Source organism: Suncus etruscus, chromosome 6, assembly GCF_024139225.1.
Source record: "Suncus etruscus isolate mSunEtr1 chromosome 6, mSunEtr1.pri.cur, whole genome shotgun sequence".
In the NCBI taxonomy this organism is placed as follows: domain Eukaryota; kingdom Metazoa; phylum Chordata; class Mammalia; order Eulipotyphla; family Soricidae; genus Suncus; species Suncus etruscus.
The window spans coordinates 49,024,244-49,050,933 of record NC_064853.1 but is presented as its reverse complement, the minus strand read 5'-3'; the positions used below and the strand labels follow the sequence as shown (position 1 = coordinate 49,050,933).

The 26,690-nt window shown below is 43.4% G+C and overlaps 1 protein-coding gene across 1 annotated transcript; it reads right to left on the bottom strand.

Annotated features, from left to right (window-relative positions):
* Nucleotides 1–16,626: 16,626 nt before the first annotated feature.
* Nucleotides 16,627–17,658, bottom strand: PTAFR (platelet activating factor receptor). The gene has a single exon (XM_049774926.1). The coding sequence runs from the start codon at nucleotides 17,656–17,658 to the stop codon at nucleotides 16,627–16,629; it is 1,032 nt and encodes a 343-aa protein (XP_049630883.1).
* Nucleotides 17,659–26,690: the final 9,032 nt, after the last annotated feature.

Below are 26,690 nucleotides of genomic sequence, written 5' to 3'. Positions count from 1 at the left end.
ATTGAAACACTGTGAACATGATGCTACAAAGATATATGTGACTGAGTTTCAGGTGCACAATATTCCAACACCAATCCCTTACCAGTGTCCACTATCTTCTACAATTGTCACCAGTTGGAGGGAATATTTTTAACATTTTTAATTTGGGGAGACATTAATTCTATCTTGGGTATATGTAGTACAATTAGAACTACTTACGGGCTGGAGAGATAGCATGGAGGTAAGGCGTTTGCCTTTCATGCAAGAGGTCATCGGTTCGAATCCCAGCGTCCCATATGGTCCCCCGTGCCTGCCAGGAGCAATTTCTGAGCATGGAGCCAGGAGTAACCCCTGAGCACTGCCGGGTGTGACCCAAAAACCACAAAAAAAAAAAAAAAAAAAAAAAAAGAACTACTTACTTAGTGGGCATTTAGCTAACTTAGTCTCAACTCAAAAGGAGTCTAGGCCGGAGATTTAGCAATTATATCAATTACCAAATTGGCAATTATATACTAATCTCATTAATTTTATTTGGGGAGAGGGTATAGAATGAATATTAATGATATCCATTTGAAACTTGAAAAAGAGAGAAAAAAATTGTTGTAGAGGCAGACATGGCAGGGGGAAGGACTGGAGGGAAACTGGGGACATTGTTGGCAGGAAATGTGAACTGGTAAAGAGATGGATTTCAGACATTGTTAAATCAATTATGAGCAGCTTTGTAACTGTATCTAGTGGTGATTCAATTAAAATATTATAAGAAAGAGAGAAAGAGGGGCCGGAGAGATAGCATGGAGGTAAGGCATTTGCCTTGCATGCAGAAGGTCAGTGGTTCGAATTCCGGCATCTTATATGGTCCCCTGAGCCTGCCAGGAGCAATTTCTGAGCATGTGCCAAGAGTAACCCCTGAGTGCTGCCGGGTGTGACCCCCCTCCCCAAGAGAAAGAGAGAAAGAAAAATCTTGGCAGGAGAGGGAAGGTGGGAAGGAAGGGAAGAGGGCATCAGTGAGGGTGAGAGGGAAATTGTTGACGTTGGTGGCGGGAAAAGCACACTGTTGAAGGTTGTTATACATTGTATGTCTCAAACATGAACAACTTTATCTGTGAAATAAACTGTAGTATGAACAACCTTTTAACCATGGAGACTGGGAATGAAGTCAGCCTGGAATACCACAGGTAAAGGCGTTTGCCTTGCATGCAGAAGGTCAGTGGTTCGAATCCCGGCATCCCATATGATCCCCTGAGCCTGCCAGAAGCGATTTTTTTTTTTTTTTTTTGCCAGGAGCGATTTTTGAACATAGAGCCAGGAGTAACCCCTGAGTGCTGCCAGGTGTGACCTAAATAAATAAATAAATAAATAAATAAATAAATAAATAAATAGGAAAAAAAGAGTAAAGTCATCCTACTATAAGTTTTCAGCTGCTACACTCCAAATAGGATACTCATACAGTATCTGTCCTTTACTTCTTTTCTTTACTTTCTTTTTTAAATGATAATTGCTTTATTTAAGTTCCATGGATATAAAATTGGCCATGGTTGAGTTTCAGTCATAGAATGTACACCACCCTTCACCAGTACACATTTTCCAATGTCCCCAGTTTCCCTCCCCCAACCCTCTCCAACCTGCCTCTTGGGTAAATATTTTACTTCTCTCTCTCTCTCTCTCTCTCTCTCTCTCTCTCTCTCTCTCTCTCTCTCTCTCTCTCTCTCTCTCTCTCCTCTTCTTTCTCTTCTCTCTCTTTCTCTTTCTCTCTCTCTCCCTCCCTCCCTATTTTCTTTTTGAACTGGTTTGCACCGTTGTTAATGAAGGGGTACCATGCATATCCTCTTTTAACACCTATCACTTTTTTTTTTTTTTTTGGTTTTTTGGGCCACACCCGGCGGTGCTCAGCGGTTACTCCTGGCTGTCTGCTCAGAAATAGCTCCTGGCAGGCTCGGGGAACCATATGGGACGCCGGGATTCGAACCAACCACCTTTGGTCCTGGATCGGCTGCTTGCAAGGCAAACGCCGCTGTGCTATCTCTCCGGGCCCACACCTATCACTTCTTTTCTTTTCTTTTCCTTTCTTGTTTTGGGGCCACATTAATGATCAGGGATTACTCTTGGCTCTGCACTCAAGAATCACTCCTGGCAGGCTCAAGGGATTATATGGATGCTAGGGATCGAATCCAGTTCTGCCACATGCAAGACAAATGACCTAGCACAATGACTTGTACTGCTCAGGCCTAAGTAAATCCTTTTGTGCTTTGCTTCTTTCTTTAGAATATTCTCAATCCGTATTGTATTATGTATTATGTATTATTTCTTTTTTTAAAGAATGAGTAATATATCTGGTATACCTGTATATCTAGTGTTTTGTTCATTCATTCATTCATCAATAGTCAACTTGAGCCACAATCTGTCTTTAATTACCATAAATTTTGCTGCTATAAACCTTGGTGTACAAGATGTTTAAGTAAAGCACCTTGGTGCTGGAACAATAGTACAGGGGGCAGGGCATTTGCCTTGTATGTGCCCTACCCAAGTTTGATTCCCAGAATCTCATAAAGTCCCCTAAATACTGTCAGAAGTTATTTCTCACTGTTTCCAGGAACAAACCCTGAGCATTTTCAGGTATGGCCCAAAAACAAACAAACAAACAAACAAAAAAATCCAGTAAAGCATATAGAATATAATGGGCAAACAATTCCATGATATTAGTATATGAGATGTTTTGGCACACTCAACTTCAACAGCAAGGTAAATAAAAATAAGCAAATGGGACTATATTCACTTAAAATTTTTTGTATAGTGAAAGAAAATATAAATGAAACCAGAGAGATAGCACAGCAGTAGGGCATTTGCCTTGCAGCAGCCAATCCAGGACAGACTGTGATTCGAATCCTGGCATCCATATGATCCCCTGAGCCTGCCAGGAGTGATTCCTGAGTGCAGAGCAAGGAGTAACCCCCTATGTACCGACACTGGGTGTGTCCCCCACCCAAAAAAAAGGAAATATAAATAAACAAAAAATATAAACAAAGAGAACAAAAAGACAACCTACTGAATGGAAAAAGGTATTTACATAACACATATCTGGTCAAAGTTTAGTATCAAAGGTATATAAAGAACTCTTGTGACTTAATAACAAAAAAAAACCACAAACAGCTAATCAAAAATGAGCTAGAAGTTATGACTAGACATTTCTCCAAAAGGACATGTATATGGCTATCAATCATATAAAACTTGTTCATCAGGGGCTGGAGTGATAGTAAGTAGGTAGGGTTTTTGCCCTGTTTTTGACCCACTCAGATTTAATCCCCAACATCCCATATGGTTCCCTAAGCCCTGCCAGGAGTGATTCCCTAAGCACAGAGCTAGGAAGTAAACCCTGATCACGTGTGGCCCCAAAACATATATATTTAAGGATATATAACAAATCAATGTGCCCTTCAATTGGTGATTGAGTAAAGAAGATGTGACTTATTTATATAATGGAATAAAATTATTTTATTAAATTTTTTTTTGGTTTTTTGGGCCACACCCATTTGATGCTCAGGGGTTACTCCTGGCTAAGCACTCAGAAATTGCCCCTGGCTTGGGGGACCATATGGGACGCCAGGGGATCGAACTGCGGTCCTTCCTTGGCTAGCACTTGGCTAGTAGCGCCACCTCGCCAACCCCCAAATGGAATAAAATATTTTTAGCTATAAAAATACTTTTCCATTTGCAATAAAATGGAAGGTATTTGAGGGAATTATATGAAAAATAAGTTAGAAGGAAAACATATTGGTATTCATCAATGGTATAGGATTAAAATTGATGAACAGATAAAATGAAAAGTCAGAGAGATAACAAAAGATTGAGTACATGCTTTGTATGCAGAGATCTGGGTTTGATCTTCAGCACCAAATGGTCCCCCAAGCACCATTGAATGTGGCCCCCAAATAAAACAAGAAACAAAAAGAAAAATGGATATTGATAATAGAACTAAATTTACCTGGGGAAAAGGGGTTGGATGGAGAAGAAGTCAGGGAAAAGTATGTATTTGGGGAGGAGGTCTCACCTAGAATTGTTCAAGGTTTCTCCTGGCTCTGTTCAGGGATCACTCCTGGTAATACTTAGGACTATATTGGGTGTCAGGGATCTAACTGAGAAGGACTGCATACAAGGCAAGAAAGTGCATTATCTCCTGTATTATCTCTCCAACTTAGGAAAAGCAATTAAAAAATAAAACAAAGCAAAATTGTTAAACTCTATTGTTTAATCACCTTTTGATGGCCCAGGGATGTGGCACAGTGATAGATGTGCGGCACATCCCTAATGGTAGAACAAGGCATGAGGCCACAAGTTCAATTCCTGACACTGTCCCCACATCATTCAGTGCCATAATGTAATCCCAGGATCACAAATATAAGTGATATGCATTACACAACCAAGTACACATTATAGTACCAATGACAACGACAACAATAACAACAACAAAGGGAAGGGAAACATAGACCTGTATGTCAAAAGTTCCTACTTTCAATTCCATTGAGCAGATGCTTAGAAGAGGAATTGCTGAGTCATATGACAATTCTATATTTAAGTTTCTAAGGAACTATTTAGTATTTTCCACAGAAACTGGACCACTTACATTCCCACCAGATTTATAGAGTTCCATTTTCTCACAGTTCAACTCACTCTTATTGCTTTCTGTCTTTATTACATTGAAGTTTTATTGCATTTCCATGATGATTAAAGGTGCTGAAAGTGTTTTCATGTTCTGGTTGGCCATTGATATATTTTCAAAGAAATGGCTGAATTCAAATATTTTTCCCATTTTGTGTTTTGTTGTTGTTGTTGTTTATTTGCCTTTTGTTTTGGGGCCACACCCATTGATGCTCAGGGGTTACTTCTGGTTATGTGCTCAGAAATCGCTCCTGGCTTAGAGGACCATATGGAATGCAGGGGGATCGAATCGAGGTCCTAGGCTAGTGCTTGCAAGGCAAACGCCTTACCTCTAGCACCACCACTCTGGTCCCCTTTTTCCCATTTTAAAATCGAAGATGTGTTGTTTCACTGTTGAGTTGTAGGAGCACTTTAAATATTCTGCATACCAACCCCTTATCAGATGTGTAGTTTGTAAATAATTTTATGGGCACTTGGTGCTGGGGATCAAACGCAAGGCTTTACATGCAAGATGTATGTTCATAAGATTAAGCTATAGCTCAGCCAGCCTTAAACGATTTGCTTCTTAACTCTTGTGACAAGAGTTTTTAGTACCCCAATCATCTCTTCTTTTTTTGTTGGTAAATAAAATAATTTTCTTTATGAAATGAGAGGAGACAGAGAAAGAGAAAGGGAGAAAGAGAGAAGAAGGGGGATTGAGGGAGGAGGGAAGGAGCCTGGTAGGCAAATGACTTTAGAAACTCCCTTTTCTAAAACTCAGTCATTTCCTTCCACAAGTCAAAAACCTCTAAGTCATGTTCACAGCTGTTCTGAAAACACCGAGTCTGTAGGAGAAAGATCCAGGAATGAAAGTAAAAGGAAAGTCAGACTAGTCACACACTTCCTCTCTCTCTTACAGTTTCATTCTTCTAGAGCAGTGGTCCGCAACCTGCGGCTCAAGAGCCACATGTGGCTCTTTACACTTTTAATTTGGATCTTCTGTGTGCCTGGCGGCCACTCCAGGAGTCAGGACTCTGCTCCTAGCCTCTGTCAGTGCGCGCCCTGTGTGGCTCTCAAAATAAATTTCAGTCATGGTTTTGGCGAGATTTGGCTCAGTTGAAAAAAAAGGTTGCCGACCACTGTTCTAGGGAAAATCAGGATGACACTATTGGATCATTATAAAAGGGGCTAGGCAGGAGACGCTGGCTGGGCAGGAGACTCCTGGTTAAATCTTCAGTGCCTAATCCAAGCCAGACTCTTCTGAGATACATGAAGTCCTCAAAATCTGACACAATGCTGAGGATTATTCCATTTTGATTTGTGTGTGTGTGTGCTTTGGTTTGGTTTTTTGGTTTTTTTGAGCCACACTTAGCAGTTCTCAGAGGTTACTCCTGGGTCTGAGCTCAGGAATCACTCCTGATTCAGGGAACCAGATAGGATGCCGGGGATTGAACCTGGGATGACCATGTGCAAGGCAAATACCAACCACCCTGCTATCGCTCTAGCTTCCTATTTGATTTTGATTTGGGGAGAGTTTGGGGCCCCACCCAGCAGTACTCCTGGCTCTGCACTCAGGGATCACTCTTGGTTGGGCTCAGGGGATAATATGGGGTGCAGGGGCTCATACCTGGATAGGCATCATACAAGGCAAGTGCCCTACCTGATGTACTATTGCTCCATTCCCAGAATTTTTAATTTTGAAATCCCCAGCATTATGTCTGGGTTCAGGGAGAGCACACATTGAACAAGATAAGGCTATGGCTGCCAACAGATAGATCCAGACTCATGGCCTTGGGATTATGCCTAACCTGGTTGCTTGGGATCCTAGAGCCACCACCAAGTGTGCTAAGTCTCCAGCACACCAAAACCAAGAGCTTGAAGCAGTGCAGCCAAGAGTGCACAAGCACCACAATCCAGAGTGTGACTCTTGGGGAGCAGTGAAAGCCTAACTGGAGGGTCCCACCACTGTGAACATCACAACTAAAAAATATGTGAACATGATCAAGTGTACCAAGGTCACCCCAGAAACAGGAGACCATCAAAGGCAAGGGGTGAGGGCATAAATTGAATTTTGTTCAAATGATAAGATTTAAACCCCAAAATTGAGGGCCAGAGATATTGCTTAGCAGTAGAGTGGCTGCTTTATCATGCAAGAGCCCTGGGTCATTCCCAGCCAGGCAAAAAATAAAGTGCTAGAGAGATGGTACAGAGGTTCCTTGCTTGCAGCCAACCCAGTTCCACATTCAATCCTCAAAGCACAACCAGGAATGACACCTCCACAGATAGCCAGAAATAAGCCCTGAGCATTGCTGGGTATAGTCCAATCTCCCAAGTATAAATAAGTAGATAAAAATAAAATTTTGGGAACTGGAGCAATAGCACATTTGGTATGGCATTTGCCTTGCATGCAGCAAACCTAACTTCAATCCCCAGCATCCCATATGATTCCCCAAGCACTACCAGGAGTAATTTCTGAGTGCAGACACATAACTAACTCCTGAGCACTGCTGGATGTGGCCCAAAATAAATAAAAATAAATACTGGATGTGGCCCCCAAAACAAAAATAAATAAAATCTACTTAATTATATATTATATAAATAAGTATAAAATAGAAATGGAACACGAGCTGAAGTGGTGGCTCAGTAATATGGTGTTTGCCTTGCACACGGCTAACGTAGGATGGACCGAAGTTAGATCCCCCAGCATCCCATATGGTCCCCTGAGCCAGGAGCGATTTCTGAGTGTATAGCCAGGAGTAATCCCTGAGAGTCACCGGGTGTGGCCCAAAAATCAAAAAACCAAATAAATAAATAAATAAATAAATAATAGAGATGGAACAATAGTACAGCATGTAGGGTTCTTGCCTTACATATGGTCAGCCCAGGTTCAATCCCTGGCACCACATGTGGTCTCCCCAAACCCTAGGAGTGATTCCAGAGCACAGACCAGGTATAAGCTCTGAGCACCACTAGGTGTGGCTCAAACTCCAATATATATGTAATAAAACTTAAAAACAGGTAGAAAACATAAGTAGAATTTAAGAACATCATATCAACAAATAAGTAATCCCATTTTGCAGGTGAAGAAATGTGATCTATGAGTTTAAAGAATCTGCCCCAAGTCAGGGCAAATTGGCCCCAAACTGAGCCCCAACCTCATGCCACTCCATGGCACCACTCAGATCTGAGTCAGATTACCTGAATTCCTACACTAAAGGCTAATGAGTGTCTGATTACAAATTCATTAGTCACCTAAGAGAAATGCCAGCTGAAAACAAGATTTAACTTCACACCTACCAGCAAAAGGAAGCCGGACAAGGCCAAGTGTGGGTGGAGATTTGCAGAACTAGAAGCTTGCTGTAACTCTGAGTGGGGGCAGCATTTCAGAAGAGGCTGGGAGTTCTATGGTAGGTAGATCTGAGTATAGTCACTGACCTGAGAAGGTCTCATAATGCCTTTATAGACAACCCTTCCAAAGGCCCTGTTAGTTTATAGGAAATGCTGGGAGGATTACTTAGTCACTGTCTATAGGAAAAAAGAGTAAAAAGCCACTGAAGTGTTCATGGCCTGGTAGGGATGTGGTAGATAACAACATAAAGGTCCAAACAGGTGTTTGCAATCATGAGCTAGTGGTAAGAAACAGGACTATGGCTCAGCACAGACTTCAGAGGCAGGAAGCCCTGGATTCAATCCCCAGCAATACACTCTCTCTCTCTCTCTCTCTCTCTCTCTCTCTCTCTCTCTCTCTCTCTCTCTCTCTCTCTCTCTCACACACACACACACACACACACACACACACACAGTCCATGTAAATTTGAGACATAGAATGAGACCCATAGACCAAAGTATTGAGTCAAGTTCTGTACATATAAGTTTAAAGGAGTGACCACTACATAACACTAGATGCTACACAAGACTATTGATCCATTTTAGGGTCTTTATTAGATAGAAGAGGACTGTAGCAGAGCTAGAGTGATATCATAGTGGGTAGGGCATTTGCCTCAACAGCCAATCTGGTTCAATCCCCAGCATCTTATATGGTTTCCTGAGCCTGCCAAGAGTGATTTCTAAGTGCAGAGCCAGGAGTAACATCTAAGTGCTGCCTCAGAAATGAAGGAGGAGGAGGAGGAAGAGTGGATGAAGAGAAGGAGGAAGAACAGGAAGAAAAGGACTGTAGTGGAGAGAAAGTCTGAGAATGGTGAGGAATGACCATGATATGCAATTCCAATGAAAAAACATTCATTCATGTAAGGTCAAGAAAAGACCTTAAAAAAAAAAAAGAAAGAAAGAAAAGGCCTTTTGGGCTAGAAAGATAGCATGGAGGTAAGGCGTTTGCCTTTCATGCAGAAGGACGGTGGTTCGAATCCCGGCATCCCATATGGTCCCCTGTGCCTGCCAGGGGTGATTTCTGAGTCTAGAGCCAGGACTGACCCCTGAGCACTGCCAGGTGGTCAAAAACAAAAACAAACAAGATAAGGCCTTTCAGGGTTAGAGAGTTAGTACAGAGGGGATCAACCCAGTTTTGTTTTTTTTTCTCCTTCCTGCTGCTTCTCTCAACCCAGTTTTGATCATTGGCACCCCTAAACACCACCAGGAGAAATTACTGAGAGCAGAACTAGGAGCAACCCCCAATCATTGCTAGGTGAGACCTAGCAATACTTGAAAATAATTTTAAACAAGGCCAAACAGTGGGGATTGCGATGCAGTTCAGTAGCAAAGCATATCTAAGACCCTGTGCTCCATCCTCTGAACTAGGGAAAGAAAAAACTAAGCTCCCTGCTTCTACCCAGTTAGTGCTGTGTGACATTGAAGAAATCACTCCACCTCTCCCAAATTTCAGAGAGGGAGCTGCTCTGCTGCTCTTGAAACCAGGACCCAAGAAAAGGCCAGTTATGCTTGGTTCAGCACCACGTTTTCCACAAACCTGGGCTGGAAGTGCCTGGTTTCTGACAATGATGTCTTCCATTCCCTGAATAGTGATTCTCACACAGGAGCACCCTAGTAGGGACAGCTGGGAGATCAGGTTACCTGGGGATCCACATCAGCCCTGCCAGCACAGATTGTGGAGCAGATGTCCAGCAAGAATCCCAAGAAGGGAGGCAGGACTGGCTGGTGCCTCCATCATTTACATACACTGGATCATTTCTTGAGAAACACTTGTCTTGTCTGGAAGTTTGGGGGGTCGGGATCTCCACAGAGGAGGAAAAGGCAAGAGGATCCAGACCCTCTTGCATGGACTACAGAGAACACTTCACCTTCCAAATCTCTTAAATGAGGTGACCAAGGCAGGCCTCAGTGAGGAGACATTCTAATGTCTGGAGGATGTGAGGAAGTAAGTCATGTCCATGTGGGGAGGATTTCTGGTAGAAGGAAGAGCTGGTTCTCTCTAGAGAAAGTGGCTTGTAGGTGCCAAGTTGGCAGAGGTGATTATGTACTCACCTCCTTCCCATCTTATACAGAGACAATATAACAGAAGTGGCCATCTGAACCCCTTATACGACTGATAACAAGGTCATTCTGGCTTCAGACATGCTTTGAAATCCTGCATTTGAGACCGGTCCTCACATGCAGACATCCTTCCCATAAGGACCTCAGGAACCTCATCAGGGCTAAGCTTCCTGCCTAAAAGTCTGCAAGAGAGAAGTGAAATCAGCCAAGTGAAGACTCTTCTAGCTGTTCTTCCCCTGAAGAAACTCTCTCTCAACCCAAAGAGATTCTGTCCCAGTCAGACTTTCTCCTCACCCAGAAACTTTCTCTCAACCAGAGATTCCCTCCCTGCCCAGAGACTCTCTCCCCTCCTAGAGACACTGTACAACACACAGAAAGTGTCTGAGGGATTGGGGGTGATGGGAAAAGTCACACAGAAGAGGAGAGAAAGCTGCTCTGATTTGACTGTCACTCAGCCATTTAATAAGTCAAAGATCTAGCTTTGCTGAGCCTCCATTTACCCATCTGGAAAACAGACAATAAATATCCATTCTGTGTGGTGGTTGTGAGATCTGTCAGAGAAGATTGGGGAAAGCAGAAAACACATTACTGAGACTCGGCAAAACTGGTTCCTTCCTTTTTGTTCCATGTCCCTGGGAGGCAGCCACTATCCTGCTCATCATCCTGAGTTCTTTATTATCTCCCACTTTTCTGGAGGAGGAAACCCCAAACCTCTCAGGGAGGAGAGTATTCAGTGAATTAGCCGATAAACACTGTACTTCTCTGTCTGGACCAATTCATATATTCTTTCATGTCTACTGGTAGGCTGGTTGACTGGCTGCCTAGGTGAATAGTAGGAGGAGAACTAGCTGTCCAGATATGTGAGGAAACAGGATCTGAATGACAGAAGTAACCCATATGTTGGGCGAGAGAGACAGTACAGCTAGTAGGATGCTTGCCCTGCATGAAACCAACCCAGATTCAGTTCCCAGCACCACATATGCTTCCTCAAGACCTGCTAGAAGTGACCTCTAAGCACAGAGCCAGGAGAAAGGGGAATGTTCCTAAAGTCAGTCTCCCTTTAAAAAAAAAAAAAAAAGGTATACCATATACATAAAAACAGGTGTTTTTCTTTTTGATTGGGGAGGTGAGGTGGGCTATACTCAGAAGTGCTCAGGATGTGTTATTCCTTGCTCTCAGCTTAAGGGTGACTCCTGACAGTGCTGGAGGACCACATGCAGTTTTAGACTATAACCAAGGTTAGTGAGATGCAAGGCAAGCACCTTCCTCCCTGTACTATCTCTCTGTCTTCTCCCATAAAAGCCAGTGTTTTAAAGGTTCTTTTTTATTTTATTTAAACACCATAGTTAACAAAGTTGCTTATAATACAGTTGTTTTTCATATTCAATGTTACAGCACCAATCTCACCATCACTGTCCCCAGTTTCTCACCCTCCCCCAAGCCTTGGAAATCATGAAATAATTTACTTTATATTGCTGGTTACAACTAAAAGGTAATGAAATTATAGGGAAAAATACTTCACTAGAAGAAAATTTATGAAATTTGTTATATCTCATAATGGAATCATTAAGTTATTGTCTGAAGATTTACTAAGCTATTGGTTTTTAGGTGAGCATTGTTTTTGTTTGTTGAGTTTAAGTTATTTCTATACTACTTTCACACCTAACTTGGTGTGTTCCTTACTGGGGTGTCAGTATTGAAAATTTTGGAAGAGTCATATCACCTAGTATTTGGCTGAGTGCTCCAGGAACTCTGGGATCTGTGAAGATGGAATAATGAACTGACATGGTGGCAGTTGTGGGCCATCGATGTGGCAGCTAGGGCTTCAGGAAGTATAGAAGGCAGGGAGAAGTTGCTCTCCCTCACTCCAAGAAAACCCTGGAGTTTTCAGTCCCCAAACTAAAGTTTGTGGGCTGTATGTCTCTGCAGAGATCAGTGGCAAAGTTGAGTCATTGGCATGGCAGTGATTGTGGGGTGTGTGTGTGTGCGGCTGTCAAGGCTTTGACAGACTAGAATATTGGCCCACCACCTTCCTGAGGGGCCCCAGAGTTACTTTTTTGCAGCTTGGCTGCCCTATCTTTTGAGAATAAAATGACTCTATAGAGCTGGTCAATGAGATGACATGTCAGTGCTATGGGGCATGGCTGTCTAAAAGGTTTATGATAACTGTTTGCAGTCTGATATCTCAAACACAGACCTAAGACAGATGAGTAAAAACAGATATCCACAGGCCAAGTTCCAGTCACTGTCACCTCCACTTACTGCTTCTAACTCATCTCAAGGTAAGAGGCCAGGACTTTCATGAGCCAACACATCTCCAGTTGAGATCACAGGTGTTTCCCTAAACTGAGGATAAAGACCGATATGGGAGAATGCAGATGGAGTCCTTCTTGACATGCAAAGTGGCTTAGAATTCCTGTGATTCTATGTTTCAATGAAAGATCTGCAACTCAGCTCTTGCTATAATCCTGCTATCATGGCAAGAAGAAAGAGACACGGGCCCAGAGAGATAGCACAGCGGCATTTGCCTTGCAAGCAGCCGATCCAGGACCAAAGGTGGTTGGTTCGAACCCCGGTGTCCCATATGGTCCCCCGTGCCTGCCAGGAGCTATTTCTGAGCAGACAGCCAGGAGTGACCCCTGAGCAATGCCGGGTGTGACCCAAAAACCAAAAAAAAAAAAAAAGAAGAAGAAGAAGAAAGAGACACAGGGTAGCAGACAGTTCCCAGAGTACAAAATTTGTGGAAATTCTCACAGTGAGCCAACAAATAACTACAAAGTATATGCTGTGAATTGGGAGAACTTGGGTTTATTACACCTGCAGACAGACCCAGGAAAGTTAGTGCTCAAATTGTGCCTGAGATAAAGTTGGGGATTTTGTCATAGAGGTTTTTGGGAGGGGGAACTTGGTGGAAGAAAAAAAAAAAGAAGAAATTCTCAAGCATGTCATTTGCAAAGCAAGGTCAAAGCCATCTCAAAGACATGATATACATCATGAATGCAGTCCATGGTCACATCACATAGCTCAGATTCAGCTGCCCTTTGGCAGCATCTAATCCTTTGAATTAGCTTGTTTGGGCTAAATGTGGGCAGGAGTCTGTTTCCCTCATCACCATACCCTGTCATTTCTATACGCACTTAGCTCTCTGCTGCCAAGACAGGGGAACAGGACAAGACAGGACAGGAGAAAACCTGTCCCCCTCTCTGGAAGAATTCAGGAAGGCTGCCTAAACGAGGTGTCTGGGTTGGGTAGCAGCAAGAGAAAATATCTGAGCTCACAGGTAGGCAGAGAGCTCAGTAGCATAAAGGTGCTGTGGGGAGATCTTCAGGGCTACAAACTAATATTCCTCCCATCTCCACAACCCTCTGAATGGGAATGATACCCCAACCTTTGTGTGTGGAAAACAGTTGGTTAGAAACCAGGAGACAAAATTAAGTTACCATTTCTGTTTTGTTGTTTCTGTTGCTGTTTTTTCTTTTTGAGTTACATCCAGCAGTTCTCAGGGGTTATTTCTGGCTCTACACCCAGGAATTATTTCTGCAGTGCTTGGGGGAATCATATGGGAATGCTGGGAATCGAACCTGGGACAATCATATGCAAGACAAGCACTCTACTTTCTTTATTATTGTTTTGGCCCCCAAGTTACCATCTCTGAACAGTCTGTCTCTTTATTGAGCACTTGCTAGAAGCAGGCCCTGTGCATGTCATATACACAACAGCAGGTTCCTGGAGTGTGCTAGGAGGTGACTTCAGCAGGACACAGAGACTTAGGGATAGCTCAGTGGCTTTACACATCTTCCATTTGAGCATAAGACTTTAGCGTGCCTGGAACTAAGCTGTTCATGATACCAGGAATCACAAGTAAGTTCTGGCAGTATTGCAATCATATCTGTGTGAGGACCACAACTAAGTGTGTGCAGCCCCCAACATGCACCATGACTGAGCAAACAAACATGCAGTTCCATATCCAAAAAGTGTGAGTCCCAACAAGCATATGTCTGAGCACAACAGTGACCCACTAGGCAACACTGCCAGGATTTGCACGAGCACAACCAAAGAGGGCAACACTGGCACAAAGACCGCAGAAGGGAGTGTGACCCAGCCCGGTATACAAGTGGAGCAAGCCCCAGAGAGCACAACTGAGTGTGAGACACCACATCCGGGCCTGTGTGTGATCCCTGGTTATCACCAGAGATGGAAGAGATAAAAAAATACACCAAGATCACTTTTTGCAATACCCAGAGATGCTTAGCAGTTGCCCCTGGCTCTCAGAAATTACTCCTGGCAGGGCTCGGAGAACCACATGAGGTACCAGGAATCGAATTGTGGTCAGTGCCCTGCCCATTCTATTATCACTTAAGTTTAACTGTTATGTTTTATATTTACTCTCTCTGTAGGTAAGATGGCATTGGTTTTCATGAACCATATTGTTGCAAAGCTTCCATTAGAGCAGATTTTGGTTTTAAGAAAGGGGCTCAATATAGGAGAGAAAAAGAGAAAACATTTATTAAATCAATACACAGATGGTGGAATATTTAAAAACAGGTGAGGGTGGTATGGAAAGGACTGCATTTTAATAAACACGGTGCTTGGGCATATAAACATCTCATTTAGTTTTTTAATTGCGAATGATCCAAACCAACTCACCCAGCTAACCAAGTAAGGCAGTCTCAGAGAATCTCACAGAACCAAATTAGGATGGTGCAGAGATGTGAAACTTCCAGAAGAACCTGGTTCAGAGAAAGGGAGCCAGCAGGCCCCACTGGTTTGGCTGCACTTCTTTGTAGGCTCAGCTCTGCACATACTCAGAGTCATTTCTCTGCCAGTTCATGTGGCATCCCTTGCCCTGATCCACGCAGTCAAGGGCGTATAGACCATGCACAGTTTCAGAGCTCTTGTCTTCATTGAGAATCTGGAATCTGCTGCTTCCTCCTCAGGAAACCTGAGGGGCCCCAACCAGACCAGCTACCCACCTCTCATCCATTCAGTACCAGTTGAAAATTGGGTGAGTTTTTTGATTTGTTTCTGTCTTTCTGTTTGAATACCCACAGCTGGCCATGCTGGGGGGGGGGGCATGTGATGCCTAGTATCAAACCTGGGATTCCCACATGCAAAGCACATGTTCTAGAGTATTGAGGTAGTCCCCCATCCAAGGGCTGAAGGGATAAAAATTCTCAAAAGAAAGAGAGAATCTGAGCCAAGCAATCTCCCTTCCTCAAAGCATCTTCCTAGACATTCACAGCTCACAACCCACCTATGAGGCAGCAGATCCAGCTTGAGAGTGGCCAGGTGCAGACTGGAACATGGTCTTTGTGACAGCAAATCCTAAGGAGGCCCCACTGTCTATCTAACACTACAGCCAAGTGTGGCCAAGTTCCCTCTACCCCCACAAGTCTGACTCCTATGAAAATGCTTAGTGAAGTCAGCCCTACAAGGAAACAAGAATCTCAACTTCATGGGGCAGCCACACCAGTGGGGTTTGCTGGTTCCCTTCCTTCATAGGACAATGGTGGGAAGGGCAAAAGACTTCTCAGAAGCCACCATTTTCTGGAAACCAAGCAAGGTTCTTCTCAGCCTCGAAGCACTCAGGGAATGGCTTTGGGAGAAGGCTCAGTGAAAGCCAGAGGCTGGTTGAGCCGTCAACTGCACCTGTGCACATCAGGCCTGCTGGCCGGGCCGCTATCCACACCCTGATCCTGCATCTCATGAAAGCTAAATAAGAAGGTGCTCATCACCCTCACAACCAAATGGAGACCTGATGACTCCTTCTACTGCAATTGGATGCTCTCAATCCCACAGGCAGACATTTCTCAGACCAAGTGTTTATTTCAATGGAGGCCTTGAGGTGACCTTCATGCTCCATGCTTAGCTCTGTGGCATTTCTTTGCCTCTCATTGAAGGTTGCTGCATCTAGCATATGGTTGGGACAGATAGACTGATATAGGGTTTCCTCTCTCCTGCTCCCCCAGGAATGTGGTGAGGTCTACAATGAGGACAAGGTTTCTTAGGTCTTATTAGAAAAGATACCACCAAGCCACTGCCAAGTGTCACAACAATCTTTTGTCTATGGGTGAAGATATGCAACCATCCCAACTCAAAAGTCTGCCCCTTATAGACTGCCACACAGCCAGGGTATGTCCTTAGTCACCAGATTCCTCTGTTTCTATGTTTTGTTTTGTTTTCACTTAGGAGTCTTAGAAGCACAAAACATTAGGCCATGTTTGTGGGTTTGCAGGCTGATGGGGCAACCAGCTGGCTCTGAGTCAGCCCCCCAGTTCTATCCCTGCCCTGACATTCTTTATAGAGTTCACAGTCTCAGTAGTTTAGGATGAGGTGCCGGTCAAGGCATGTGTCCAAAGGTGGTAGAGGGCTATTTTCAAGTTCTGGATGTTCCCATTAGTCTGATTTTTCCCTCATCTCCACTCTGGGGAGGAAGCCTCCAGTCCTGATGGGTCACAGAGCCCAGGGAGATTCCCAGGCCTTCCCTTACAATCTCTCTCCTCCCCCAGGTCCATCCATGACATTAATGTGGGAGAAGCTTCTAGGCCTTGCCGTAATCACAAGGGTCTAATTTTTAAAGGAATTGGCGGGGACCTGTTTGAGCGGCATGACCACCTCAGTCCCTGTCTCTGAGGTGGCCCGGGAGCATTTCCGGCTGCTGCGCATGCTGTAGAACTTTTCGGTGAGGTGCTTGCGGAATTTCTTGGTGAGGAAACAGTAGATGACTGGGTCTAAGACACAATTGGTGCTCATGAGGCAGAGGGTGATCTGATGGGCATCATTGATGGCCTGATGGAAGTTTTGCTGGAAGCCCAGTTCCGCCAGGGTCCAGGGCAACTGCACCATGTGGTGGGGCACGAAGCAAATGATGAACACAGCCAAAACTGTGCACACCATCCACAGAGCCCGGCGCTTGACTTCTGTGCTTCCCTGCAGCTCGGCAGGTTGTGTGAGTAGTTTCTGGATGATGACCATGTTGCAGAAGAAGATGAGGAGGAAAACCAGGAAAAAACTAAACACGAGGAAGATGTGGACGATGAGGACTGGGACGCTGCCCTTGTCATACTTCTCAAAGCAGCGGGTGATAGTGATATTGCCTGCACCCCCTTTTTGGAGCTCGACATTGGTAGAATCCAGGAAGAAGAAATATGAGGCAGCAGAAACAATGGCTACCCAGATGACCAGGGACAAATATATGCCCCGCTTGCGTGTGGTGGCCTGAGCTGTCTTGATGGGTTGTGTTACGGCCTGGAAGCGGTTGTAAGTGATGACACCTAGAAAAGCCACAGAGCAGTAGGTGTTGATGAAGAAGAAGCAACCTGCAAGGTTGCACAGGAATTTGGGGAGAATCCAGTTGCCCTGATTGTGATAGTAGATGATCCACAGAGGCAGAGTGATCAAGAACAGCAGGTCTGCCAAAGTGAGGTTCACCATGAAGATCTTTATCTCATTGAGTTTCTTGGAAGGGTACAGGCGTGCAAAGACCCACAGCACATAGCTGTTGGCAATGACCCCCAGCACAAAAATAATGCTGTAAAAGATGGGGAAAAGGGTGTATCTGAACTCAGAATCCACACGGTAGGAATCATTTGACTCCATTTTTCTGGACTGAATGGGGTCGGTGGTCATAGGGTCCGCCTGTACCTGGAAGATCATACAGAAATATGAGTTATTGAAGGGTCAATAAGGGACTTTTTTCATCCATAAACCACAAGACTATCATTTTCCACATTTTATTGTATTACCAGGGACCGGACCCAGAATTTTGCACATATAAGGCAAGTGCTGTCCTAATGAGTTATTTATAATCCAAACCCCACATTGGCTTTTCTTAGGGACACACCCAGGATGCTCAAGGCTAATAGAGCTTTGAAGCCACTGGAGATCACACACAGAAGTTGTGTAGGGTCATGCAGTGCTGAAATCTAATTCATGACCTTGCACGTGTTAGGCTTATGCTCTGCATAAAGCCATCTCCTTCAGCCCTTTTTGACTTATTTAAGTTAGTTTTAAACAATTTTGAGGAATATGACTCAGTAGCAAAGCAATTTCCTTACACATGTGAGGCGCTGGGCTAGGTCCCAATCTCAGATAGTCTTTTCCTAGTGATAAAGATATTTTATATTATAATTTTTAATTTTCTGTGACATTTAAATAATTTTCATGGGGTGGAGCAATAGCACAGTGGTAGGGCATTTGCCTTGCATGTGGCTGCCCAGGAAAGACCTGTGTTCCATCCCCAGCAACTCATATGGTTCCCCAAGTCAGGAGCAATTTCTGAATGCATAGCCAGGAGTAACCCCTGAGCATCACCGGGTGTGGCCCAAAAATGAAAAACCCCAAAAAAAATTTCCATCATTTTCCATTCAGATAAGTCCATGTTCTTTTTTGAGCAGATCTCTCTTCTCTTCTCTCTCTCTCTCTTTCTCTCTCTCTCTCTCTCTCTCTCTCTCTCTCTCTCTCTCTCTTTATCTTGCTTTCTCTTCACATTTGTAAGGAAAATCCTTTCAATTAAACTGTTTTGCTTCACTGAAAAAATTTTTCCTGCTATTAAAAATTTGAGGAACTAGAGAGATAGTACAGAAGTTAGGGAGTTTGTCTGACACACAGTCAACACCAGGTTCAATCTCTGACATCCCATATGGGCCCTCAATTCCACCAGAAGTAATTACTGAGGGCAGAACAAGGGGTGATCCTTGAGAATTGCCTAGTATGTAAAATTGAAACATTAGGTCTGCCATACTGATAGGGAAAGCAGGGAAAATTGTCCTTGATTAATGTCATTAAGTAAATGTGCTGGTTTGCCCCCATTATGTATTTTTATATAACTAGAAAATTATCTAGAAGACACCTCTAATGCAAAAATTTCCCAAAATTGGGGCCGGAGAGATAGCATGTAGGTAGTGCATTTGCCTTGCATGCAGAGGGACGGTGGTTTGAATCCCAGCATCCCATATGATCCCCCGAGCCAGCCAGGAGCGATTTTTGAGCGTAAAGTCAGGAGTAACTCCTGAGCGCCTCAGGGTGTGACCCCCCCCAGAAAAAAGTTCTCAAAATTACTTGACCTCTGAGAAGGTGAGGTGGACTCAGAGGGAAGTTTATTTACTTTCTATTTTTGTTTTTAATTTTTAGGAGCATTTATTATTTTGTTAGTTAAATTATGTGTGTGTGTGTGTGTGTGTGTGTGTGTGTGTGTGTGTGTGTGTGTGTGTGTGTGTGTAAAATCATGGAGCTCAAACCCAGGGCCTCACACCTGCAAGATATGAACTCTACCAATGAGTCATCAACAGCCCTGCCATTTTCTTTTTTAAAACATTATTAGGAATTGAGAGATAATATAGAGGTTAAGGTGCTTTTCTTGCATGCAGCTGATCTAGATTAAATCCTCAGCACCATATACTGTTTCCCCAAGCATCTCGAGGAATGACCCCTGAACACAGAGCCAGGGGTAATCCAGCCAGATGTGCCCCCTTCCAAAATATAACAAAAAGCTGTGTGTAGGGGAAGGCAGTGAGATAGTATAGGAGGTAAGAAGCTTGCTTTGCATGTGGCTACCTCGGTTCTGGGTGTGGACTAACACCTTCCCTCTAAAACTAAAGAAAAAAAAATAAAACCAAGTATTTAAAAATATAATATTATAAGAAGAGTTGGCAATGAAAAAAACCAGTAGACAATGACTAAAGCAAGTGATCAGATTAACATTAAGTCCAGAGAAATGGTTCAATGGGCTGAGCACAAACTTTGGGTGCAGAAATCTTGGGTACCACCCTGCACTACATGGTCTCCTAAGCACTTTGACTAGTATAATCCAAGACTTCCCACTGGAAACATAATAATTCATAAGATACAATTTTCCATCACCACCACAAGAAGGGAAAAAGAAAAGATGCAATTTGATCAGATAGTGCAGGAGTTTGCCTTGTGTGTAGCAAAGTAGGCACCAAATATGATCCCTCAAGTGATCCCTGAACACAGAACCAGGAGTAATTCCTGATCTGGGTGTGATCCCAAAACTATAACTTTATAAAAATATATAATATCTGGGCCAGAGAGATAGCATAGAGGTAGGGCATTTGCCTTGCATGCAGAAGGACGGTGGTTCGAATCCTGGCATCCCATATGGTCCCCCGAGCCTGCCAGAAGCCATTTCTGAGTGCAGAGCCACGAGGAACCCTTGAGTGCTGCCAGGTGTGACCCAAAAGCCAAATATATATATATATATATATTATCTGCAAATATTCCTGATATGGTGTATTGAAATAAAGAATAAATATCATTTCTGCTTTTTTTTTTTTTTTTTGGTTTTTGGTTTTTGGGTCACACCCAGCGGTGCTCAGGGGTTACTCCTGGCTGGCTGCTCAGAAATAGCTCCTGGCAGGCACGGGGGACCATATGGGACACCGGGATTCGAACCAACCACCTTTGGTCCTGGATCGTCTGCTTGCAAGGCAAACGCCGCTGTACTATCTCTCCGGGCCCATTTCTGCTTTTTTTATGCTCTTTTTATTTTCATTCACAAGTTCCCTAAACTACAATAGAAGCAGCTAGAAAGAAAGAGATAGTAAGAGGCTCAGATGGCAATGTAGTGAGGCTGAAGTTTTATCATGGATCATAGTGCAATGAAAAATACAGAATTGGGAATGAGAAGCAAGAAAGATAACAAAAACCAGAGAGATATACAGCAGATAAGGTGCTTGTCTTCTGACCTGAGTTTGATCCTCAGCACCCCATAAGATTCCTTCCAGGAATGATCCCTGAGCTCAGAACCAGAAGAAAGCCCTGAGCACAGCTAGGTGTGGCCCTCAAGCCAGAATTTTTAAAACAGACAGTAATTGGGCGTATTCCTGATATGGTGTAGACAAAAGAACACACTATCATTTCTGTTGCTATTTTTGCCAAAAATGTATGATCTTGGGTAGTCATGAAAAAACATCAATATAAATTGGAAAGCATTCTATACAACAGATCCATATTGATCCAAAATATCGAAGTCATGAAAGACAGACAGAAGAAGGAGGACAGACTCTCCCTAATGATAACAAGTTCTCAGAGGAGATTGTAGAGACATTTACAACTGATACAATAAGGATAGTTGGATTGTGTCTTAAAATAGAAAAAGGATGGGGCCGGAGAGATAGCATGGAGGTAAGGCGTTTGCCTTTCATGCAGAAGGATGGTGGTTCGAATCCCGGTATCCTATATGGTCCCCCGTGCCTGCCACGGGTGATTTCTGAGCATAGAGCCAGGAGTAACCCCTGAGCGATGCCGGGTGTGACCCAAAAACCAAAAAAAAAAAAAAAAAAGAAAAAGAAAAAGGATTATTCATGGGAAAATCAGCAAAGTTTACTTAAATAAGGTTTATGATATAATTGAACAATATGTTATATAGTTCTTTTTTTTTCCACATCAGGCAATGCTTACTCCTGGCATTGTACTCAAGGAGCACTCCTGGCAGGTCTCCAGGGAGCATAATAGATACTAAGGATAGAACCCAGGTCAGCTGTGTACAAGGCAAACACCCTACTCTCTGTACTATCTCTCAGCCCCCATTAAACTTTAACTAGTTTTGACATTCATTCCTAGTTTTGGTCATTTTATTATGGTTTTATACATTATTACATTAGAAAAGGTTGGAAGACATCTATCAAATTTTGTATAGGGGGAGGTGCCAGAATTAAGTCCAGAGTCTCATATTTGCAAAGCACGTATTCCACCATCGAGGTGCAACTTTCGTATAACTTTTTTGAAAATGGAAGTTATTTCAAGACAAAAATATCACAACTAGAGAAATAGTACAGGAGTTAAGGTAACTTCACTAGCCCTATACGTGCCTGACCCTGATTCAATCCTCAGGACCACATATGGTCTCCTGAGCACCACCAAAAGTGACCTCTGGGCTAAGAGTAAGATCTGAACACTAATGATGTGCCCTCAAAAAATGTTAAGCATATTCAAATAATGGGCTGGAAATGTACCACCAAAAACCAAAAGAGGTAAGGTGTCTGCCTTGCAAGCGCTAGCCAAGGAAGGACCAAGGTTTGATCCCCCGGTGTCCCATATGGTCCCCCCAAGCCAGGGGCAATTTCTGAGCGCTTAGCCAGGAGTAACCCCTGAGCATCAAACGGGTGTGGCCCAAAAAAACAAAAAAACAAAAAAAAAAAAGAAGAGAGAACATAGAGGTAAGGTATTTGCCTTGCATGCAGAAGGATGGTGGTTCGAATCCCAGCATCCTATATGGTCCCCCGAACCTGCCAGGAGCAATTTCTGAGTGTAGAGCCAGGAGTATCCCCTGAGCACTGCCGGGTGTGATCCAAAAACAACAAAAAAAAAAAAACAAAACAAAAAAAAACAAAAAAAAACCCACTAGCTATAATCCCACTCCCCATTGTCTGATCCATTTTGAAGTCCCTCCCTACTCCCCATATACAATAGAACAAGTTGCTCCCTCTACTCCCCACCTGTCCCTCCCACTATATTGCTCTACAAAGAATTCAGAAGTTCCCTAAACTGTTACAGGTACTACCCACAGATGCAGCTGGCAAGAAAGAGATAATAAGAGGTTTGGATGGCATGAAGTAAGGCCAAAAGCTCATCATGCATCATAGTGCAGTGGAAAGCACAGACTGGGAGTAAGAAGCAAGAAATCTGAGGGCCAGAGAGATAGTAGAGTGGGTGGGGTGCTTGCCTTGCATACAGTCATCCTTGACTTAATCCCTGGCACACCATATAGCCCCCAGTTCCCAACAGTAGTGAACCATGTGCATATTCAGGAGTAGCCCTGAGCATAGTTTGGTATAGCCACACACACCCCCAAAAAAAAGGAAAAAAGAAAGACAATGAACACTTGGGAACACTTCTGGAGCCAATCAGTCTGCTAGTGCTTCCACATGTACTACCTCTTGTGTTTCTCACAAAAACCCTTTGAGATTGAAAATCTGATCCCAGTGTCACAGTGAGCACAGGATGATTATGAGGCTTCACAGCTATTAAGGCATGAAGCCAGGATCTCAGATCCAGCTCTGTTCATTGTTCAGTTGTCACGTAGTCCAATACTTATGGAGCATCACAGAAGTGGGACTGACTGTGAAATAGGCAGATCCAGGGCAAACATGACCAGAAGAAACAGTCTCATTGGAGAATACAAACAAAATCACAGTAAAGAAAAGGGCGGGGAGTGAATGTTGGAAAGATTATACAGCAGGTACTTGCATTACATGCACTAATCCTGGTTCCATCCCCAGTACCTCCAACACAAGAATGATCCCTGAGCACAGAGTAGGAGTAAACCCTGTGCTCAACCAGGGGTGTCCCAAACACTGCCTCAAAAAATAAAATAAAATAAAATGTTGTGCTGATGAAGAATGAAAAAAAATTTTTTTAAATGAGGTGACATTTCAGTTGAAGATAGAAAGAGGAGCAGAGGGAAAGTAAGCCAGGCAGCTGGATTACCTCAGGACCAAGGAAGGACTAATGCAGGGGTGCAGTGGTTTTCAGGGACTAAACAAAGTGTCACCAGATGGCCATTTTCTTCATTCCAACTTCCATCCCCAATTTGATGCCATATTCCTACCAAACCCAGTCAAAGTAGATTCCCTGGGTCCAGAAGAGCACAAACAACAGAATACTGTTTTGCATACAGGTGCCCCCAATCTGCCTACTACACCATCCCCATGCACAGAGCTGAGAGAAGATCTGAGCACCATTGTGTGTGGCCTCAGAACAAAATAGACTTCCCAGAAGAATCTTGAAACAGCCCACAGCTTTTCTGCCTCTGCCTTCAGGCATACCCCTGCCTCAAACCCACTTCTCTCCCCAAAAGCCACTTCCATCTGGTCAACTCCAACCAGTGCTTCCTAGTGGATATATAGTCTGTTACTTCAGCGAGGGCTTCTGAAGGAAGGGTCAGGCCCCATCTGAAAGTTGTCTGGATTTCTTGGCAAAAATTCAGTACAGTTGTAATCCTAACCCTTCATGTGATTGCTTAATCCTGAGCATTGATAGTGAGGACAATCAATCAAGAAGACACGGTGTTGTCTGTCTATTTAATACTATTCCTAGCACTGTGAACCAAGGAAGAGGCACTAGGAAGGAAGCCTGATAATTGCATCCATCCTTCAGGGAGCCAAGAACATCGGAAATACTTGAAATCTAAGAATACTTATAAGGGAGTTTAAAGAAATAAATGGCGTTAAGTGGAGGTCTGTGCTTTGCTTCTTTGCATGTGACAGTGGTTTATCTAAGTTAAATTAAATAAACGTACGTTTTATTATTCCAATAAATCATTGTGATTCCTTTCCAAATAAAGCCCTCGCCCTGGAGTCACACTGTGAATGACATAGTCGTCCCAGCAGAAAAGTGAACAACTTCTACTGGCTGCCAACTTTTCCACTCCTAAAGGCCCCAAATCTCTAGGATTTGGGGACCGGAGAGGTAGTTCAGCATTAGATCATTTGCTTTGCATGTGAAAGGTGGTCTGGGTTTGATTCCAAATATAGCATATAGTCCTCCCGGTATTCCCAAAAGTGATCCTTGAGCACAGAGCCAGGCATAAACCCTAAGTACTTGTGCGTGTGGCTCAAATAAACAAAACAAAGCAAAAGTAAAAATGACTAATGGGAGACTGATGAGATAATACAATGGCTAAGGGGCTGGAGAGATAGCATGGAGATAAGGCGTTTGCCTTTCTTGCAGAAGGACAGTGGTTCGAATCCCGGCATCCTATATGGTCCCCTGTGCCTGTCAGGGGCGATTTCTGAGCGTAGAGCCAGGAGTAACCCAAGCGCTGCTGGGTGTGACCCAAAAAACAAACAAAAAAACAAAACAAAACAACAACAACAACAACAACAAACAATGGCTAAGGTTGATTCCATCCCTGGAACCCTATATGGTCTCCCAAATCCTGACATAAGTGATAGCTAAGTACAGAGCCAGGAGTAAACCCTGAGCACAGCCAAGTGTAAATGGGCACATACATACTGATAGACAAATAGATCCACCCCATAGATAAATATGTGAGTGTATCCCTCACTTTATAAGTACATATTAGTATGAGTGCAAATTTTTTCATTTACTTCAAACAAAAACAGTATATTACAACATACCACAGAAACTAATAAAAAAATTCCTGCAGTCTTTGTTAAGCCCAACATTAAAGAGATTTGTAAAATATGTAAATCAATACCACTCCTCTCCCTAAATTGTTTACATTTTGCAAATCAAGTTCATTTTTACTAAAACTAGATTATTTATGCTAATATAAAGTTAATTATTGATTTATTTTAAAGCAATAGTTTTAACATGTATTTACTTCTGAATACAGTAAATAATGATATGCAGACTATATTTTTTGTTTTGATTTGGTTTAGGGCCACACATGGCAATGCTCAGGGGTAACTTCTGACTCTGCACTGAGGACTCACTTCTCTCAGTGCTTTGGGGATCATATGTGATGCCAGAAATCAAACCCAGATCAGTTGTGTGCAAGGCAAGTGCCTTACTTGCTGTACTAAATCTCTCTGGTCCAAATATATCTTTTGTAAATAACAGTTCCCTGGGGTCTCCGATAAATTGAAAGAAAAAATAAATATTCTGAGACCTGCGTACTTGAAAATTAGTGCTACATCATCTTAGCCTCTACTTTCAAGCCTCTTTCCTTGGGGATTGGATGAGAAGGGATGCAGAGAAAGAGCTCGGCAGTAAGGCTGATTAAACTCGGTAGGGTGAACATGCAGGCAGAAGGTTATGATCTGGGCACCACCCCCACATGCCAAGCATGGACACAGACATTTGTGATCCTGGGACCACAATCAAGTGAGAGGCTCATGCAGCTCAGCTCAAGCAGGCACCACAGCCTTGTCTTTGCAACAATCAAGGGAAGGTGGGCTTGGGAGATTAGAGGCAAGACATGCATTGGTCAGGTCATTCACTGGTTGGACACATGCCTCAAGTGTGTAAAGTCCTAAATTCAACTCCCCAATAAGAAATGCTCATTTATAGGAATAGTCTGTTTGTTTTGTCTTTTGTTGGACCTTTTTGTCTTGAGACTCTGGTCTTGGGGCCTAAGAGAGTCAGAGAAGCAGGCCCTCTCTAGATAGTATTTGATACTCACTCTGGGGCTTTGAGGAAGTTACATTCCTACCCTACCCCTTCAAAGGAAGTCCCCACAAAGGAAGTTCCTTCCTCCTCTGAATAACAGGGTGAGGACACTTTGTTCAGCCAGAGATTATGCCAGTACACCCTGGGTGCCCTCTGCCTCATGCCATACCTTCCCCAGGATAGGCCCTGACCCAGGATAATGCCCAGGAAGTACTTACCTTTAGTCACCCCAAACCATAGCAATAGAGATAAATAAGGTTTTATTTTATTTTTTAAGCTTTATTTATTGATTGATTCATTGATTGATTGGTTTCTGGGCCACACCCAGTGGCTCTCAGGGGTCACTCCTGGCTTTTGCGCTCAGAAATCTCCCCTGGCAGGCTGGGGGACCATATGGGATGCTGAGAACTGAACTGGTCCCTCTCTGGTTGGCTGCATGCAAGGCAAATGCCCAACCACTGTGCTATCTCTCTGGACCCATAAATAACCTTTAAATGCAAATTTTTGCATATGTACATGCACCCAGGGAATCAAAT

Excerpts from the sequence above, each read along its gene's own strand:
- PTAFR (XM_049774926.1), bottom strand. The coding sequence starts at position 17,658 with ATGGAGTCAAATGATTCCTACCGTGTGGATTCTGAGTTCAGATACACC.